This window comes from Lycorma delicatula, chromosome 11 (assembly GCF_047948215.1).
Source record: "Lycorma delicatula isolate Av1 chromosome 11, ASM4794821v1, whole genome shotgun sequence".
Lineage (NCBI taxonomy): Eukaryota > Metazoa > Arthropoda > Insecta > Hemiptera > Fulgoridae > Lycorma > Lycorma delicatula.
This window is the reverse complement of record NC_134465.1, coordinates 81396340-81419060: the sequence shown is the minus strand read 5'-3', so window position 1 is coordinate 81419060 and position 22721 is coordinate 81396340. Positions and strand designations below refer to the sequence as shown.

The 22721-nt window shown below is 29.9% G+C and overlaps 1 protein-coding gene across 5 annotated transcripts in view; it reads right to left on the bottom strand.

Annotated features, from left to right (window-relative positions):
- Positions 1–5821: 5821 nt before the first annotated feature.
- LOC142332565 (uncharacterized) overlaps positions 5822–22721 on the bottom strand; it is a 30425-nt gene continuing 13525 nt past the window's right edge. For 2 of the 5 annotated variants that reach the window (XM_075379049.1, XM_075379048.1), the window contains 4 exons: positions 14760–14852; positions 13706–13788; positions 12154–12358; positions 5826–6270 (listed from right to left, as the gene is read on the bottom strand). In XM_075379049.1, the coding sequence (XP_075235164.1) occupies positions 6178–6270; positions 12154–12358; positions 13706–13788; positions 14760–14852 (474 nt within the window). In that variant the 3' untranslated portion in view covers positions 5826–6177. Of the gene's footprint in view, positions 6271–12153; positions 12359–13705; positions 13789–14635; positions 14675–14759; positions 14853–22721 lie in introns of all 5 variants that reach the window. The other 3 variants (XM_075379046.1, XM_075379045.1, XM_075379047.1) reach the window with 3 other exon arrangements.

The window sequence follows — 22721 nt, the reverse complement described above, 5'->3', positions numbered from 1 at the left end:
TATCATAAACTAAAATGAGTATGTCCATTCTACAATGCAGCTTAGTACATGGGAACCAGCTTAGTTCCGGTGCTCCAGAATCTCCAATACATTTAGCGTTACTGGCTCAGCTATTTGGTGCGAGGCTGGATCTTTCCCCCTGTTGGGAGATAAGATCCGAACAAGTGACCAGTTCGTGGCAATCGCCTTCCCGCCAATTATAATATTGGTGGGTACAGGAATATTGACAACAGTGTGTATTTTATACTTTAATAAATTTGTTATCTCTTTCATTCGTTCCTCTCCCCTTTTACAGAATCTAGATTCTTGGTGAAAATTTTAATTTTTTCATTCGTAATAAATTATAAGGGCTCGTTGGTTTTTTTTATTAGTAACTAACTGTTCTTTTACCCTATAACAAATCCATTACCTCTGCCAAATAAGTTAGCGATCTGAATATTGTTTATTCTGTTTTTTATGGTTATTCTGCTGAAATAAATTAGACCTATTTACTGCTTTATTATTATAACTATATTACATAGTTTCGTTTATCCAAATTATTTTTATCTTGATTTTTTAATTACGCATATAATTTTTATGTACCTTTTTAATTTGTATTCTATTATTATTCTAATTAAAATTAACATTTCAATATTTAAATAAACAAATACTTTTTTATTGAATTATATAAAATTAAGTTTTTGTCCCAAAATTACAAGTACTTGGGAAAATTTTATAAATTAAATTAAGAAAACTAATTAATTATCCAAAAAATTGAATGTATTACATGTTATATATATATTTTTTAATAACCTGATTAAATTTAATAACCTGTCGAATCTCGTTAATTCAAATCTGAAAGTAAGAGAAAATTCCTTTCAGTCGTGGAGATTTTTATTTGAGTTTTTTTTATAATTACGAAGTCAAGAAATAAATTTCAGATTAGTGTGGCTCAAAATAAATTTTGTTTGGCTCAAATTTATGTTTTTCTTTTTTGAAGAGAAACTTGTTTTAAAAAATTGTCATAATTTTTTTTCCAAACTTGCCAGTTTTGTGTTTGTTCTACATATGAAGAGAAAGAAATATCAATCATTGGATTTCTAGAACGTCTGTAGCATTTTAACGTTGTTTTTGATTTTCTTTGTCGGAGTTGCTGATTTTCCTTCCTTAGCATTTTACTTTTTTTATGTCTTCCGTGTTTTTGTTATTAATTATGCCATCTTCTGTCCTTTACGGTAGATATCGGAATAATATTTGTCCGTTCCTTGTCAACCATTTGCACAGTCTTCAATTTAATATATAATATTGAGTTTTCCCTGTCTTCAAAGAAGTGAGAAATAATTTTTCTTATTATTTATTTTTTCTGTATATTATTTTGAATTTCCTGTTTCCTGGTACACGAGTGGAAAATTTGGTGTAGCCTATTTTTTACATATACATTTTACTTTTACGTGTGACACAATTGTCACCGAGTAAGATTATTTTACATTTCCTTTTAGGTCTTGTGCTTTTTATGTATAATCAATTATTACTTTCACAATAATTTTGAATTATCCTAGTTATTTAAGTTCAGTTTTATTTTGAATTGTAGACTGTTTTCAAGGTGAATGGATCCAATTTCAAATTTTAGAGGTTTCTTTTATTATGATCACTTCAGAAATGGGTATGTAGGCTACTTCACGCATAAAAAAAGAAACTTTCCCATCATTTGGCTGGTTAGTTCAAGAGAAACCGTAGAAAAACCTTGATCACAAAAATATTACAGAATATACCATTAATTATAAAATAAAAAGTTCATCTGATTAGCATCCAAATTTATAATTTAAGTATAACTCACCAGGTTGGTCTAGCGGTAGAGATTCGTAGTCGTAAATCAGCTACTCTTGAAGTCAAGAATTATTGTATCCTAATAAAAGTAGTTGCATTTATTTGGATGCTGGATCGTGGATATCGGTGTTCTTTGGATGTTTGGATTTCAGTTGGCCACGTCTCAGATATGGTCGGCCTCTTCTTTTTCTGTTTAGTCTCCGGAACCACCGTAAGATATTACTTCAGAGGATGATATGTATTAATGTAAATAAAGTGTAGTCTTGTACAGTCTCAGGTCGACCGTTCCTGAGATGTGCAGCTGATTGGGGCCCAACCACCAGAGAACATCAGTGCCCACGATCTAGTGTTCAGGTCGTATGAAGATCCTTTACTAGGATTTAAACCTTAAAACTCTCTCGGCTTCAAAATCAGCTGATTTGTGATGGCGAGTTAACCACTAGACCAACCCTGTGGGTAGATAAGGTCGACCTGAGTCTGTACAAGACACCTCACTCACACGCCACAAAAAAGGGATGCAGCTGTGTATGGTCTCCGAATGCAGAAAACTGCATGGAATATCTGGAGACTTCCAGGTATTCATATAAGAATAATAATTTAAATATTATCATACAAGTAATAACTACAAAATAAATCACAATTCACAAAACGTTAAAAAAAAATTATTTGAGGCTCGTTTACATGCACATTGAATGGTTTGCAAAAAGTTCAGGGTTTTTAATTTTAAATAGTATAGTTTAAAAATTCATCGACAGTAATATTGTCTCTTTAAAATAAAGTTTTTTAATTATATTTTAAATAAATTAATATACTTTTTAAATGGTTCAGTAATTTATTTGAAGGGTATTAAAGCCCTTTCTTGTAAGCTGAAGTATTGTGTTAAGTTACACGAAAACTGTTCGGTATGCTTTTCCTTTTCCCCCCACACTTTTTTCACAATTTTCAACTTAAAAATTACTTAATATAGCACGTTTTATAATGATTAATGAATGAAACATTAGAGGAAACACACTAATGTGTTGTTTTATACTGGTCATTTTAAACATTCTCCATATTAATATACTTTACAAATTAATAAAATAACAAGCTTATTAGCCATCATTACTGAATTTATTATTTAAATAATCAAAAACTTATTGTTAATTAGTCAAGGTTAGGGAACAAAGCGTGTGTAGGTTAAGTTTGGTTAGATTAATTTGGTTACTGATGAATCGTACATATATCACATAACTGAACCAAACATATTTCGTTTAAACAAAATAAACACACTAACTTACTAAACTGAAATACAAATAACATCAAATAAAAAAAAAAATTTCATTTCACTGGATAGGATTCACTAATGTATTTTAATATAATATTAAATAAATGTTCATTTTTATGCCTATTACGCCATAAGAATTCGCACAGATATGAATCCAACATTAGCCAAGCAGTTCCACTTTCCCTCATATTACGTTTTTTGGAACAAGCCCACAAATTTTCAATATTTTGTGTATGAGCTCCGGTGATGGGATCTACAAAATTTTCTGAATGATTTACAATGTAATGTTGAAAATTATATCCATCCAAATGAGAAATACCATCATAGGTTTTCCACTTGTCAGACATTATTGTTGATCCTTTTTGAATGCATGCTCTTATTGTCTGAATTAATGTATTTTCAGTAAGATTCAGAACAGCATACATGAAACAATTAAGTATTTCTCTGAAACTATCTCTAAAATACCCACTGTTTTCTGAAACCCACTGCTGTTTCTGAAAATGAGGACTCATCTATTTCTACAGTCACTCCTGGACCACCGTTTCAATAAATGATCATCATACATACAACTCTCTCAGGTACATTTAACAATCCGTTATTGCTTATTTGACATTTGTAATTCTTTCGAACAAAACATAGTTGTACATAAATGTACATAAAACAGTACATAAACAGCACAATGTTTTCATCGCTACAAATTATATAAAATTGATAAATTTCTATCAAACTGCAAGTTTATAACAAAAAACTACTTTTAAAAAAACAGATCATTCTACACCTCCAACAGAATGCATTCTACATGTATGAATATTGAATTAAGCACATTTATTTATATGAATAAAATGATTTGAACGAAGTGGTACAATGGTACTTATACAGCAATAAATTGACTGCAGAATGTAAAACAGAAGTTAACAGGATTACCAATGTGGTTTTTTCTTAATGATTAGTAGTAGTAGTGGCGGCGGTGGCAGCGGCATCAGCACCAATGTTATGACGCACAAAGCACCCACTGCTTTACCTGACTGAGTATGATCTTGTAGAGGGACGGTGGTCCATATCATTCTGTACAGGCTTGGGAAGGAAGGTTCCTGGCTGAAAAGCCAGGATCAACTTCGCTCTACCTTCCATACAGATAGTGTGTGGTCTCAGATCAGGTTAGATACTTTCGAAGTTGGTTGTTATCGATGACACATCTTTTCCTTCAGAACTGGATCAAGTGTGGTTGAATGACTGTATTGAGCTAGGGAAACTTATGGTCAGTCAGACCAGAACTGCCTTAATGTTCTATTTTGGATAGTTGTTTTGATTGGGATATTATCTCTTTTTCCTATTATTTATTAATGTTACTTTGTTGTTTGTTAGATAGCTAAATGTGGTCCAACTTATACGGTTGTTGGTACAGAAGAAAATGCTATCTACTTTTAGGGTGCAAGATACACACCATCATGTTCTTCTGAAAGTAATAATTAATTGTTTAGTACTATCAGTTACTTAGTTAAAAAACTCATGAATAATTTTTGTTTTTTTACTTTTTACAGTTTGATGTTATACTCATTCGGTATTATTTACTGTTTAATGTTAGTGTTAATCTTCTTTCAGTGTATTAATTTTGTTACTATATATTGGTTTTATTAAGTGTAACTGATAAATTAAACAAATTAACAATTTAGTGTTTATTGATAATTCCAGCTTATTAGCTCTAATTTTCAAAATAATTTATGTTTTTGAGATTGTTTTTTTAAATAAATATTTTTAAAAAATGTTAATACTAAAAAAAATTAACTAAGTAAAGAAAGTAACTAAAAAAAAGTAAGCAAGTAAGTACAACTTGAACATTTTAATACTACACAGTAAATTGAGTGTATTGTCTTTAATTTGTTTAGAACATTTAGAACAAGTGAAAAAATGCCTTTTCACTCTGAACAATTTGTTATATGAAAAGTATTGATGCAGTCATTGTTATGTAACACAGTGCTGCAGTTTGAGTGGCATTGTGTATATATATATATATATATATATATATATATATATATATATGTGTGTTTTATTGAAAATAAATATGACTTGGATACTGACGTTTAATATTTTCCCAATTACCTTTCTCTCCAGGATTGTTATGTCCTGAGAAACTCATATTTCAAATGTTATTCAAACATCAGTTTTTACAAGCAATAGACTAAAAATACAATGATTAGACGTAAGACACGAGGTATATGGAACGCTGTATCCATGTATTCAGAGAAGTAAAAAGAATAATTTATTCCGTAATCAAAAATAAATATTTTGTTTTCATCTTTTGCCATAAATGTCTTCTTTTATACCTCAGCTATTTGCCTAATTACAGTTTTGCCATAATAGAAACCAAGGATTAGAAGTGTGAGTAAATTTTTGGGCCAGAAGATCAATATAAAAATGACAAATTTTGTTTGAAGTAATTAAAGTTACAAACACTAATTTTTTTATTGGCCAAAAATCTTAAAGTTGATATTATTCACAGGAAGATCAATAAAGATGCAGTAACACCAATGGAAACTTAAAAGTTCAGAGGTTTTGATATAGTAAAGGGCAACCTAACTAAAATACATTTTAAATATACTTTAATGAAGAGATGCTGTTTTCTATAATTAGCATCAAGAAGTCTTCTCGAGTTGGTAAGCTGCTTCAACTAAAGAATAAATAAACAAAGAGGTAAAAAATATGTGAAATTATCAACAAACCAAGTAAGTCACAATTTTTAATTTTGTTATAAGTTGAATAATTTTATGTTTTGATTTTCTATTTCTAAGATTATAAATAAGATTCTACATTTTCTCTTAATATTGATATAGATTTTGTTTAATTTAGTATATTAATGAATAACACATTCTTATTCTAATAAAAGGATTAAAATGATATTTCTTATTGATGATTTACACTAATTAGCTTCTGACCATCCACAGGTAAAATTGTAAGTAGCAGACTATTGCTCTATGTATCTTAATGCTACTTGTAGCTTTTATTGTAACTGTATTACAGAGAAAATTAATAATAAATAATACTTCAGCAAATTAATTATTTGAACACTTAATTAGAAATAGAATATAAATATCATTTGAAAGAAGGAATTAACTATTCAAAAGACTGCTTGGTACATCATATATGTCTGGTCTCCAGGAATTATTATCTTCAGCCAGTTCAGCCTTTATCCAGCTTGGAACCTAAGAAATTAAGACAAAACAAGCATTTAATAAATAAATGAGAAAAAATTACATCAAAGGGCTTAAAATAACACAAAGTGAGTACTGGAAGCTGACAATTTTACATTACAAAAAACACAATGGAAATGATGCTTTTGACATCTTAGTTCTACCATGGTTCATTCACTGAAATTCAATTACTAATTTTTTTTCAATCAATCATTTGGTCTGTTCCAGTTTCTGTTTATATTTTGATTAAAAAAAAAATTATACTTTATTTATTATTGGACAAAAGGAAAGTAATTTTCAATTTTTACCCTTTTTAAATAATTTTTTCCAGCTTTTCTTTGTTTTATTCAACTTATCTTACATGATTTTGTTCAGAATTAAATTCTCTTCAAGCTTTGTTTAAAATTTGTACATGTTTATTACCCACTTAAGAAAAATTATTTTATGACAAAAAAACACGGTTTTTACCCCAGATTTCTCAAACACTACTGCAGATATGGTTCTAGAACCTAGTTTATTCGATTTCTAAAATCAGAAACCATAAGAAATCGCTAATTCTGCTCCTTAATTAATGCTCTAAAAATTTCAGTACAATCTCATTTCACTGGGGTAGATGAAATCCGAGCGTAATCTTCCACTAACTTGCAAACGAAGCATTTTAGGACATATGTTTAAATGAGGTTTCTTCATTGCTATCACAAGTAGGATAGCTTATAAAAGTCCTGGGAGAACTTCATGATACAATCTGTATATACCTGGGTGTTTCATTTTAATCCCCACAAATGATTTCTTCAAAAACTATGCACAATAAAACAAAATGATCTAATCAAAAGTTACTCAGACTGGAGGGGGAGGCACTTCATGGTGATCTTGACTGTTATTTAATGTTAACATAAATTTTTTTAAATGGGATGACCTACTTTTGGCCCCACCAATGAAAAGATCAGAAATTTTACATTGGAATATCTGGTCACACATATGATCTTAAAACTTTTTTTGAAGGTCATACTGCTAACTATGAGAAGTAGTGGTATATAGGTGGTATATAGGTATATAGGTATATAGGTGCTGGATTCTCTTCACAGATATTTACAGTCACTGCTTTCTAAGTTGTGAGAAGACGTTAACTGGTACTGTCTTTGAAATTCAGCAAATTGTTTAATCGGATACCGTATGTGATTAATTCCTAAACCATGAATTTCAAAAAGCTGGAAGAAATAAAACATAATCTTAAAATGTCATGACTAAATTCAAGGGTATGTTGACGTGACGTTTGTCGCTCTTTCCATTGGCGCTATCAAAAAACCTTGGCACGACCTGCAAAGGGGACCTCAAGATCATGATCAAGTTCACTGTCAGATATTCCCCTCCTATCCTCGTTAACTTCTGTAAAATCATTTTTATGATCTTTCCATAGTTTGTGAGACAAATGGCCTAGTATGAATATTACATTGTATGACCTTCAAAAAATGTTCCAAGATCATATGTGTGACCACATATTCCAATGTAAACTTTTCCAATCTTTTCATTTGTGGAGTCAAAAATAAGTCATTCCATTAAAAAAAAAATTGTGTTAACCTTGAAATAAATTGTGTTAACAGTGAAATCCAAGGTCACCATGAGGTGTCGCCCCTTCAGTCCAAGTAACTTTTGTTGAAGACATTTTTTTTTTGTATTGTGCGTAGTTTATGAGAAAATCGCCTGGGGGATTAAAATGAAACACCTGATATACCGGATATTCAAAAAGGACTTCATAACATAAAAAGCATATAAAAATCTATTGAGATAACTTACAGATTTGGTTGATGTCTCATTTCATAGAAAAACACATCGTTTTTTTGAGTTTTAATGGATGGAAAACACTTCTGCGTTATCATCATCTGAACACAATATATTTGTTGTAATAAACAAAGACAGCATACAGCCCTCGCATTGAGATAGGTGCAGAGCATTTCTGTTGTAAGCCTATGATTGAGATTACACAAAAGCCCAGTGGCAATCCCTTAATGCCTTCCTGCATTCTTCATTCCATCAAGGAACTTCTTGGTTTTCCAGATGTTAAGGGGATATATTCAGACATGGAGTCTGAACCACATGGAGTCTGGGACATGGAGTTAGATGAACCACCATTAGTTTTTCTAGCAGAAGTTACATTCTTGCCCAAGCTCAATGTTGTAATCGCAGCAGTGAGGGTCTTTATTTGTTCTGACAAAACTTGGACCAACTTGTAACTGCAGGGACAGTTCCTTTGTTATCTCTGAGGGTTCAATTCCAGCCAAGTCACGGTGGAAGATAATCCCCTTGCTGGAATTTAAGGTATTATGTGGTTCCACCACCACCTCTTCCTTCCCAATGAACTTAAGGACCACTAGTTTCCGACTCTATTTGTCATCAGTAACCTCAATCAACAGGGCGCCAGTCCTAAGTTATTTAATTGATTTTGCAGATCCACACGCTGCAACAATGCACTTGAATTAAGAAAGCTGAAACCTTTGTAAACTATTTACCTTCTTCCTTTTATTTCACTACAATAAAGCAAATTACTGATGTTTTAGCATTCATTACATTATTTCTCTTATCATCATCAGACACACCCTCAACTGATAACGTCGGTCGAAGACTCTTTAAGCTTCAGTGTTTGTTGGTTTTTTCAAGTGAAACACAACCATCGAGGAAGAATTTAATGGGATAGACATACAGTTCCCACAAGCACCAACTATATAACAGACCACCCCACCAGAGCGCACACATACCTCCAGGAAGAAGAACGGACGTACAGTCTTTATTTGCTTAGGAATCAAAAACCATTCACCTTCGGGCTATCACAAATGTACTGCCAAGTTTCATGAGGGTTTTCGCTACCCCGTATTCAAGAGTTATGGGTGTTCACATTGCCACACTGGTGTAAAAAATTGACCCATCGTTAAAAATTACACTGTCTAAAAATGTATTATTGTCTGCAATTCTATCCATCATTTCCACCGAAAACTGCAGCTGAGCAACTTTGTCGTCATCTGTAATGTGTTCAACCATGGTTAGTTTGAATGGCTTCAAGTCCAATTGTTTACATATTACATGCCAAATAGCCATTTCTGAAATGCCAGTCATCTCACATGATGCATGTTCAGTTGATTTCTTCGGACCACGTGCAAAGCTTTCTCTGAGTTGTTCCACAGCATCAGAGATGTGTGATCATCCTAGTAATTTTATATGTTTAACAAAAGAACCTGACTCAATGAAGGTTATGTACCAAGAATAAATTGTATGCCTACTAGAAGGCTTCCTACTTTACTCAATACGAAAATTATGTTGAATTGCAGTTAATGACTGCAAATCTTGAAACTAAAACACATACCAACCATGTTCTGCACCAGTAAATGTATCCATTTTTAACATCACGGCAGCCGAATTCAGTATTATGAACTACAAGAATCAAAACTTGATGTGTTTTGCTACGAAATGAGACCTCAACTGATTCTAAAAATTATCTAAAGAAATGTTTATATGCTTTTAAAGTTGTGAAGTCCTTTTTGAATCACCAAGTAATGTAAATCACTTGCAATATCAAATATCAGATGTGCAAATATGGAAAGTTGGTGGATCACTTCATCATATTGGCTAAACAATTCTTTGTATTCGATCCAGTCTGCCTTCCCAACCACCCATCCACATAGCTGTCTCTGAGACAAATCACCATCACCAATCAAGATAACAACCGGTCTGTGATCGTTTCCAAAAACATTTTTGGAAATGCGCCAGTTAAGAAGTGGAAATAGGGATGCTTAACACGACAGATCGATGCACACAGATGTATCTGATGAAGATGATACAAATGTGCATGATCCATTGTTCAATAAGCAGAGAGATCTAAGTTCTGCCTCAGTCAGTTAACTATCCTTCCCCGGGAAGAACATGACTATGAGCCCCACGAATGATAATGGGCATTGAAATCACCAATTATTATGCAGGGTATATTTTTTATCCCCTACTTAGCACCGGTGAAATCAACCTCCGCCTTCCGGCGTGCCGAAAGGGATTTTTTCATAATTTGATTTTTTCCTTCCGAACGCCATTTTGTGATTTTCAACAAAAAAAATTATTTCTCAGGAACGGGTAAACCTACTTTAATTAAATTTTTCAAATATAAAACTAGCGTCTTGTTCTACAAATTATTGTTAATAACAAAGTTATTGTATTCAAACCTAAAGAAAATCAGTTTTCAGAAAACCAATTTTTCAGTTTTACTTTGGATATCATGAAAATACTTCGGATAAAGTGATTGCAGACCTGTACATCCAAATTAAGAAACAGAATAAAAGTTATTTTTACTGTAATTATCTGTAATTTGTACACAAATAATTACAAAAAAAAAAAAATTATTTGTAATACAAATAATAATAATTTGTAATTATTTGTATACAAATAATTATTATAATAATTATTTATTGTAATAAATAATTCCTTTAAAACATATATTTTCCTGTCTAAATATTCCTTATTTATTTTTATCTTCCTAAGATGTTTTCCTGTTTTGATCAAAAGTTTTCATAATAGTTCAGTAGAATTTTTTTAAAAATAATTCTTGGAGTTCATTTTCAAATAAGTTGTAAAAAATTGTTTCACTGACCACATAAAATTGTAAGTTACGGTCACTCTTGCAATATTAAGTAGAGAATAAAACAAAACACACTACAAAAACAAATAATGGTATCTTTCCTAATGTCTTTTTCATTCAATCAACTAAAAATGATGAAAACGAGAGTTTTTTATATTGTTGCATATCAGCTCGCCATGTATCCTAACAAAATAATCAATGTTACAATCAATACCTTCATCACACTGTTAACCATTAAGTAACTGACAGAGAATTAACATCATCTTCTCAGAGAAAACAATACAGACTTCAGATTCTTTATAACACTTCTAGCACCATAGATGTTTTATATGCAAGCTATCACATGTTGTTATAGCCATATGAAAGATTAGATTGTGTATTATATAGATATATGTAACAAAATATATATACATAAACAAAAAAAAAAAATTAATTATTTTTTTCAAATTGTTGAGGTGAGATCTTGAGATTATATTCAAAAATATTAAAACAAAGCAGTCAACATTCAAGATCCTTGAGACAAAATTAAAGTTAATAACATTTCTGAAAATTCATGGCTATTGTTTAGTCAAAAAAACCTTTTGATTAAACAAGCCTGTTTAATTTCTTGATAAGAGGATCAATATCAATATAGATTCTTAATAAAAAAATTCTAGAAAAATGATTATATCAGCCAATCAAAACATAAGACACAAAATCCTATCCTTTCATATTGTGCTTTTGTAACGTAATATTTGAAATCACACAGCTCATTGTACAGCTTAGGAGAAAAATGTTTAATCAGCCTCCTTAAAGTCCTCTACTTTGTACAGAATGATTACCACTAATTATCCATCTAAAACAATGGCTTACATGAGAGAGGTTTAAAAATGACAAACTGTAAAAGCTGCATTAATGATTAAAATTACCAATAGAGGAAACTTAGAATTAATGTAACTTAGGTAGAATGAATAGAAAAAAAAAGAAAAACTTGTTGGAAGTCACAGGTATATATATAGCCATAAATATATATATGTGTGTTAATTTTATTTCCTGTGATATTTTTAATTTTTTTATCTTCTTTAGTTCTATTTTTAATTTCTAAGTAAACAACAGTGAAAAGAATAAATACATTCCACATACATTTAAAAAAATGAATCATCCTCAGTACAATCCAGTGCTGTACATTTAAATATTAATGAAAATGTATAAACATAATATTAATAATTATTAAAACATTAATATTACTATAATAAAAATTATGAAGATTATTACTTTTGTTCTAAATGTTTGATACTTACAGACTCAGAAGTATCTGTTAAAGAATTTTTAGAACAGGATGAATTGTTTTCATTATTTTGTTTACCCTCTACAAAAGTAAGTGTACTCAATTTTGGCAAAGGCACTGTAGTATCAACCAGTACTAAAAGACCAAGCCATAATGGACATAAGTCATACAATGTGACAATCTCACCTTTAGCGATTTGATTAGGTGACGCATATAAGCTGAAACATAGATTAAATTAATTAATTAGTTGCAGAATGTGTTATAAAAAAGTAGTATGGAATTCAGATTTCATACTTTAATTAAGAGTTATCAGACAACTGCTCTATGGTATGACCATCAACTCAAGTTGTGGATTAAATTAATAAACTATCTTAATATGTTACATACTATTATAAGTACAGGAATAGATGAGCCTAAGCAAAATAATAAATTATCCTAATAAGAGGTAGTAGTCCCTCTACAGGTTGATATCCCTTTCTTTTCTTACGCTTTTTTCCTCTTTCTTTTGATAGGTATCACAAGAATTATTTTAACAGTTTCCAATTAATATATTTTCAGCTGCTTCTTATTGAAGCTCTGTGGGCTGATGACTCTTACCTATGGGACTTTTCAGAGATTTTTTTTCTATCAGGGTAAGTCATTTGAGGTGAAGAGTATTTTAGAGGATTAAACAGTTTTTAATCAACTGCAATAAAATTTATCTGAAGGGGAAAGTTTAAAAACTAATTTAAATCAAGCCACTGGTAATATTTTGATATTGTTGAGTGTGGCACTGATGTTTGTTTGGATTAGATTTAAAGGATGATTGTGATATGTGATCTTTCAAAGAATGTGTGTAATTGAAACTGGATTTGTTCATTTATAGTTTTGATTTTATGTTTGTATACTTAGAGCCACTCAAGCGAGTCTAGTTCATGTCCTTTCATATTTATGCATAAGATTTCCAGGTTTCTGATGCTTGTACAACTGGTTTCAAAGAGGTGGTTTTGTAAAAATGAATTCAGTAGTCGAGCGAAGTGTTTTTGTGTTTTTTATATAGCTATTCCAACCAGTTTGTCCTATGTAGAGCTTACTACCATTAAGAGTAACCAATTTTATAAAAGGCAGATAAACTGAATTTTTTAAGTGATTTTTATTAGGTTATTTAGTTTTATTGATGGTGGTTCTATAATGAATGCATTTGGTATTAAGTCTTTGACTGAATTATAATACACTTCTCAGTGGCAAAGTATTATACTAAATAATAGAAGAAAAGTATTGCTGCCTGTTTTTTTTTTCAATACCCAGAAGCATAATAATTATTAAACAGTTCATAATACTCTAGCCAGAACTTCTTGCGAACTTCAACATGATAAATTTATCAATGGAGTATAATAAAAAAAAGGTATACATAGAAAAGCTGAAAAGCTTATAAATTGTAGAGCAAATAACTTCCATTTTAATCATAGAATGCACTGAAACATCTCTTTGGCACTAATCCAACTTTGTACCACTGAAATGTTTTAGCAGCCTTATAAAAAAATAAAAGTAGCTCAACTGCGTGAATTTATGTTCATTTAACTTACGCAAGTATTTCCTCAGGTTCAGCAACAATATCTATCTTGAGATTAGTTGATGCTAATGAACTGGTAGAAGATGAATCAAATGCCTACAAAAAAAGAAAACTTTCAAAAATCAACAACATAAAAGAATTATTTATTAGAAACAAAAATGAATCTGAAATAATGAGAAAATTATATTTCATAATCATTTAATATTTTTATTGAGCTGCAATGGATTATAGTAATGGATAAAGCACTATCAATACACGATTTACTTCACTCAATACATGGATATACAGTGTTCCATACACCAATCTAATCATTATACTTTCAAAGTCTATTGCTTGTAAAAGCTGATGTTTGAATAACATTTGAAATTCGAGTATCTCAGGACATACAGACCTGGAAAGAAAGGTAATTAAGAAAATATTAAATGTCAGTATCCAAAGCCATATTTTTTCATTTACTTAATTTAATATGGACAAAGCTATATTTATTTTCAATAAAACATGCGCTTGCACGCACGCCCGCACACGCACACACACACACACACACACACACACAATGCCAGTAAAACTTTAGCACTGTGTTACATAACAATGACTGATCAATACTTTTCATATAACAATTGTTCAGAATGAAAAAGGCATTTTTTTTTTCACTTGTTCTATATGTAATAAAACAAAATTAAAGACAACATACTCAGTTTACTGTAGTATTAAAATGTTCAAGTTATAATTATTTTCTTACTTTCTTTTTTTTAGTATTAGCATTTTTTAAAAATATTTATTTAAAAAACAATCTCAAAAACATAAATTATTTTGAAAATTAGAGCTGATAAGCTGGAATTATCAATAAACACTAAATTGTTAATTTGTTTAATTTATCAGTTACACTTAATAAAACCAATATATAGCAACAAAATTAATACACTGAAAGAAGATTAACGCTTACATTAAACAGTAAATAAGACCGAATGAGTATAACATCACACTGTAAAAAGTAAAAAACAAAAATTATTCATGAGAATAATATTAACTAAGTAAGTGATAGTACTAAACAATTAATTATTACTTACAGAAGAACATGATGGTGTGTATCTTGTACCCCAAAAATAGATAGCATTTTCTTCTGTACAAACAACCGTATAAGTTGGACCACATTTAGTTATCTAAGGGACAATAAAGTATTAATAAATAATATGAAAAAGAGATAATATCCCAATCAAAACAACTGTCCAAAAGAGAGAATTGAGACAGATCTGGTCTGTGACTGACCATAAGTTTCCCTAGCTCAATAAAATCATTCAACCACACTTGATCCAGTTCTGAAGGAAAAGATGTGTCATCGATAACAACCAACTTCGAAAGTATCTAACCTGATCTGAGACCACACACTATCTGTATGGAAGGTAGAGCGAAGTTGATCCTGGCTTTTCAGCCAGGAACCTTCCTTCCCATGCCTGTACAGAATGATGAGGACCACCATACTCAAAGACCATACTCAAATCAGGTAAAGCAGTGGATTATTTGTGCGTTATAACATTGGTGGTGCCTAATACTTCAGCAATCGCATTGCATCTGACACCAAAATAAAAAAATTATTCATTTTTAGTTCATTATCATAACTTTTTATGAATTTTGCAATTTGTGAAAATAACTGATGTGATGGAAAAAATGAAGGTTATTTGAGGATTTAGTACTAAAAAATACATAAGAATCGGTTATCAAAGACTAAAAACCACAACCATTGCGGCTTGTGTTATTAGTTATAACCAGTTTTTATTATTATAATAGTCTCTTGCTCAATAAACAACAGACATTTGGTAATGAATTGTGTAATTTGGCAGAACTGATATGATCAAATAAAAAAGAAATAGTCATTTGAAAATGTATTAACTTAAAAATACATTTTGGAAATACTACTTATGCTACTAGTGTTCAACATGCATGCTGTCGCTATCTCAATCTGTAATTAGGTTCATTTTTCATGTTGGTTGAAACCTTTATTGTTGCTTACAATATGGTGGAAATGTTACTTTTGAATTTTTATTTTCAATTCTTCAAATGTGAGGAGTTATCATAATATGTTTTACTTCCTTGTACGAAGTAAATTTTTGTATTTTGACAAATTTCAGATTTCAATGGAAATATCCATTTCGACGATCCCTGAATCCATTTTGTCTAGTTTTAGTGTGACGTCTGTACATACGTATATATCTTGCATGATTCAAAAATGTTTAGCCATAGGATGTTGAAATTTTGGATTTAGGACTGTTGTAACATCAAGTTTTGCACTTCCTCCTTATATCGCAATCGACTGGACCAAAAGTGTCCAAAAAAACCCAAAGTCCAAAAAAAATTGGATTTTGGAATTTTTCTAAAATGTAGTAATCCCTCATTGAGAGCTTTTCAACAATGTCACAAGTGGTACTTATCTTTATTGGTTCCAGAGTTATTGCCAAATAAAATTTTAATTAATGAAATAATTGGATCTTACAAGGGGAAGACACACAGTGTTAATCCAACTTAATCTCCTTTTTTTTCAAAATCTTTTTTTTAATTTAGATATATTGATGTATTAGTAATTATTAAGCTCTGATTGTAAAAAACAAATATGATAAATAATGATTCAATAATAACAATAAAAAAATATCAGAAGCCATTTATGAAATAAAATTTTATATACTTTTAGTTTTAAAAAATGTGTATGTAATTTAATAGGTGTACAAAGAAGTCATGTGATGTCAATATATCATATTTTTTCTGGTTAAATGTTACATGCTTTGACATCTGGCTAGTTTTCAGGTAATAATATATCTCCCTAATTATTCAAAATTAAAATAATTAATTAGTAGTGGAACCATTGCAATTGTCACATTACAATTTTATTGCATTCATTTTTTAAATGAATGGAAACTCATCTAATAATTTTCTCCTTTTTTAGGCATCTCCTGTACCCATTGGTGACATCCATGCTCCATTTTGGTCACATTTCTGATGAAAATTTAGTAAAGTTGAAGTACTACTTTTTTCATTCTAAAAATTGTTAATTTTTTAATCTTAATAGTAAATTTCTTAATCTTAATAACTTTTCTTTTTTTTTTGTTTAACCTCCGAGTCCACAGTTTAGCATTACTTCAGAGGATGAGATGAATGATTTGTAGTGTGTGTGAAAAATGCCATGCCTGACCGGGATTCGAACCCAGGACCTCTGGGTGAAAGGCCGAGACGCTACCAATCTTAATAACTTTAAGATTATCAAAATTCACTTACAAGATTTTTAATGATGGAGATGAAATTTGACCAAAATATTTCTTCATACTTAAATATTTTCTATCATTATTTGATTATTTAATATTATACTTGAATAATTAGATGTCATTTTGTTCTCAGTAAAATGTCTCATTTTTTACTGACACAGTTTGAGAGATGTTATCATTTAAAAAATTAAAGTAGCTGCCATTTTACATTTTATAATTTAAAATTACTATGTTCATGAGAATCTTTTTGCATGAATGTGTATAATTTTTTTACTTCAGTGTATACTGAGATATTAATTTCTATTTAAAAATAAAAATATGGTATTGATTTGAAGAACACAATACATGAACTGTTCTGTAAGTTTTCATCCTGACAAGTAATTTTTTTTTAAATTTTCAAAATTTTTAATGTAGTCATCTTGCAATTTAATACATGTAGAGTAATCTCTTTCCAACTTTTTATTACAGTTAGTGTAATGCGATTTGTCAAACTCCACAAATCAAGCGGTTATCTCAGTTTTGGTCTTATCATTTGAAGTGAATCTTTGTCTAGTGAACCATCCATTTCACGTTTGCGAAGAGGAACTAATCGCTGGAGCCATATTCAAAGATATATGTGGAAGCATTTTGAAATATAGGTTATTGGTGTTTATAATTGGCGTATTAACACCATGTGTGTGACCATGACTCTTCCTGCAGATGGAACCGTTTTCACACTCTTTGACATCCTTTCATTTACTCTGCCACCCATTGAATGGAATGCGTTTGGTCTCTGGCGTGTTATTATTAATTTCATGTTTTATCTACCGTTATAAATCTGAAGAAATTCATCATAATCCTGTTTAAATAAGTATTTATCATAACATCCTCGAGAAGTAGAATGTGTTTTTGGTAGACTGTTATCAAATCTGGTGCACATTGGAATACCAATGTATTCATATCCAAAACATTGTGTAAAATGTGGTGAAGTAGGTCGGTCTATCAAGACCGACCTACTTATTACATACCTTCAGTCAGTAATAATTTAATATGACATTGGATTTTGTGACAATTTCTTTGTCGGTAATGATTTTTCGCATCCTGTGAAAATACTTAACCATAGTCATTTTTACGTTACAGCGCCATCTTTGTGTCAGACCAAGAACTTTCCAAATTATCCTAGTAATATAATAGTGAAAAACTATTTTTCGTACACCCACCTTATATTTTTGTCATTCTGTTTTGTTTATTTATATAAATTTTTTGTTACTACTATGATTTTATAATTGTTAAACAACAAAAGTATTTGATTTGAATTTAATTTTGAATAAGTGGTTTTTAAGTATTCATATAAATACTTCATATATTCAGATATAAGTTGTTATGACTGCTATGTCTAATAATCTGTATGTAAAAATATAGTCCCACTTTGTTTATAGAAATTTTTGAAATAACTTTAATAAGTTTACTCGATTAATTTTCAAGAATTCTAAAACATATCTTTTTTACGTCTTTAGTGGTTATTCTCAGCCCTACCTTAGTCTGAATAAAGACCAGCAGAGGAAAAAATTCTTAAAATATTCAGCCTACGCATGGACTCTCCCGGGGATATTGTGTATTATACGTTATACGATCGGTAACTATAACTGATTCTATTTTTTTTATCAATATTTCAACAAATAATATTTAATATATGCGGTATGTATAGTAGTGTTATACACAGTAATCATTTTAAGTGTTAACCATCAAAATCTCATATACAGGAAAATCTTCAAAGAAATTTAAATCTGGAACTTTTCATCTATCTTTCAAAACCTTATAAATACCCTATTGACATTTTTTAAATCTTCATCATTTTTAGAATATGGCGACCAACTTCATTTTATAAATGGAAAGCCCCAATTTTTATAACATTTTTGATATTTAATTCCACCCATGACTCAAAATAGATTCTAATTCTTGCACATTTTTCACTAAACGCAACTGTTCAGTAGATATACCTGATCTCCATTTGTACCTATCAACTATAAAACATTGTACCTGTCAACTAATACTGTATAAAACATTTATAGAACAGACAGCCTTGCTTACATTTTAATTGATGGTTGTGAATCTATTTCATAAATTTTAATTGGTATAGTAACTGAATTATTTGTTGATATTAAACTAATTATTTTTCTAAATTGTATTAAAAGATCATTTTGTCAAAAATTTTATTGTATAGTCTGAAGTAATAATATTTATTTTTATAGATTTTAATGAAAAATAATTTGTCGATTTCATTAAACTAATTTTCATAAATTGAAATAAAACAATTTATTTTTTCAGTGTTGCATTTTTTGCATTTATTTATTAGAACAGAATCAGAACAAAATTTGGATCTCATTTATAGTGTTGTAAAACTGTTAAGACAAAAAATCTTATAGTTTTTAAAGTTATCCAAACCAATGGAATATAAAAATACAATGAAACAAAGATTAAAATTACAACTCCATGGACTTAGGTTCAACTAATGATGTTTATGTTATCGACAAGTACAACTAGTAACTAGTATACTCCTGAATCACTGCATTAAAGAGAAAATATCTGAGAATAAAAATTATGACATAAGAGATGACTTACTCAACTGAAGCCCTCATGGAGAGCCATTGAAGATTTTGAAATGAAAAGTGGAAGACTGCGATGCAGCATTTTAAAGAGAATTGAAAAAAAAATAATGTAAAAAACTTTAGATTACAAATCAAAAGGGCAGTCTTCTAATATTTTTACAGCTAGTTTCAAAAGTAGCATTCAGGAGATCCAAATAGTTAACCCATATAAAAAAATAGATCATTTTGAGGTAAAATCATTTACTAAATTTTATTTTTTTAATATTTCATTGTTTAACAACTGTTTAAGATTACCTTTGAATCTAGCTGTGAAAAAATAAAATGACCACCATTTTATCCCAAAGTTTTTTGATTTTTTTTTTAGTACCTATAAAATGATTTATCAAAAAAAAAAACTTTTGTTGGAAAATTGGAAAATTTGAAGTATGCCACCTAACAAATCATATCAAAGTAGTATATATTTTAATGTACAAAGTATAAGATAATTATTAGATAATTATTAATGAATTATAATTTATGTTGGAATGTTATATTTATAAATCAAGATGTAGGTGATGTACTTAAAATAATTGTTGCTGTTTTCTATCATACTTAATTTTAATTGTGTTGTTTGGATAAAAGAGATTTATTTTACACTTTGACTGGCCTACTCTAACTTTAATTACATACTGTGATTAACAAGTTTGATAAAATATACATATATTAATTTTTCAAACATGCTGCTTACGACAGATAATAAATTTATAAAAAAAACAAGGAGTCTTGTGGTCTTCCACTTCCTTACACATCTCATCTCCCCACATCTTCCGCTAATATTTTAATTATAATGATAATTATAATAAATAATATATTACATAGATTATAAATAAAACCTTTTGGAGTAGCATCAGAGAATGCATAATTAATTACAAGATAAAAAATAGATGTTATTAAAGTCCATATTATGTATTTACATACAATATAAACCCATGAAATTATGTTTTGGAAAATATATGAAGATATTAAATACAAAAGATAACTAACAAATAATTCACAGTCAAAAGGCATTAATGAAAATTATTTCAGCATGTGTTTATGTGCAAGTTTAACAGTTGCAGAAAATTCAGTTTTTTTCAATTTTTAAATTAGTATTATTTAAAAATTCATCAACAGAGTAATATTGTTTCTGTAAGATAAAATCTTTTAGTTGTATTTTAAATAAATTGATTGGAAAATTTTTTAAATGGATAGATAATTTAGTAGAAATGGAGCGGGGAGCATAATAAGACCTTTTCTTGTACGCGAAGTATTGAGTTAAGTAGTAGGAAAAAACTTTTATTGTCCAGTTTTTTTATAGAAGTGGAAACAATAAGTTACTATTCTTTCAAAAAAAGATTACACATTCATAAATATAAACAAAGGATATGTTAACATTTAAACTTTATATATATATATATATATATATATATATATATATATAAAGTATATATACTGGTATAAAAAAGGATTGGCTAAATCCTCTCGGTCTTTTAAACTGCTAATATTTTTTCCTAGAAAATTATTGTTTTATATGTTTCTAACATCAATTTTTTAATTATTAATTATAGAATGTCATAAATCTATCATTAAATGTAGGGACAATATCTTAATACTATCTGTTAAATGTTATCTTTTGTGTATCTGAGATCAAAAAAAATAATTCTATCATAATTTAAACATCTGATATGAAAATGGGAAAAGATAGAAAGCAATTTTATGTCTTGAACTTCTTTGAATATGAGGATTACTATTCCTTCTTTTGAGCTCTAGATATATATATATATATTAGAAATGCTATTATATAATAATTTTAACCACTAGACCAGCTCGGTCTACTTTTTTTTTGTCTTTTGAATTGAGAGGAGAGTGGAAGAAGTGTTAGGAGAAGACCAATTTGGTTTCAGGAAAAGTATAGGGACAAGGGAAGCAATTTTAGGCCTCAGATTAATAGTAGAAGGAAGATTAAAGAAAAACAAACCAACATACTTGGCGTTTATAGACCTAGAAAAGGCTTTCGATAACGTAGACTGGAATAAAATGTTCAGCATTTTAAAAAAATTAGGGTTCAAATACAGAGATAGAAGAACAATTGCTAACATGTACAGGAACCAAACAGCAACAGTAACAATTGAAGTACATAAGAAAGAAGCCCTAATAAGAAAGGGAGTCCGACAAGGATGTTCCCTATCTCCGTTACTTTTTAATCTTTACATGGAACTAGCAGTTAATGATGTTAAAGAACAATTTAGATTCGGAGTAACAGTACAAGATGAAAAGATACAAGATGCTACGATTTGCTGATGATATAGTAATTCTAGCCGAGAGTAAAAAGGATTTAGAAGAAACAATGAACGGCATAGATAAAGTCCTACGCAAGAACTATCGCATGAAAATAAGCAAGAACAAAACAAAAGTAATGAAATGTAGTAGAAATAACAAAGTGGACCACTGAATGTGAAAATAGGAGGAGAAAAGATTATGGAGGTAGAAGAATTTTGTTATTTGGGAAGTAGAATTACTAAAGATGGACGAAGCAGGAGCGATATAAAATGCAGAATAGCACAAGCGAAACGAGCCTTCAGTAAGAAATATAATTTGTTTACATCAAAAATTAATTTAAATGTCAGGAAAAGATTTTTGAAAGTATATGTTTGGAGTGTCGCTTTATATGGAAGTGAAACTTGGACGATCGGAGTATCTGAGAAGAAAAGATTAGAAGCTTTTGAAATGCGGTGCTATAGGAGGATGTTAAAAATCAGATGAGTGGATAAAGTGACAAATGAAGAGGTATTGGGCAAATAGATGAAGAAAGAAGCGTTTGGAAAAATATAGTTAAAAGAAGAGACAGACTTATAGGCCACATACTAAGGCTTAATATGAATGAAACACTGCATTGCACTTTTCAAGGAAACATAACAATGCTGACTGCATAGTCTTCCCATTAGTGATAAAAGAATTTTTGTGTCCCATACATTCTGACCCCATAGAAGACACCCTCCATGTGATGGTTTCGGTCGCCACACCACCCTCTCTGTACCTAGCCCTTATGGGTTTTACTGGAGGTCATCTTCAATACCTCAGCAATGACATCTTTCAGTCTAGTCTCAGCTGGGATGCCCCCGATGTGAATGGCACAAGGGACATTCCCATTGGTGTACTACTAACATAACCA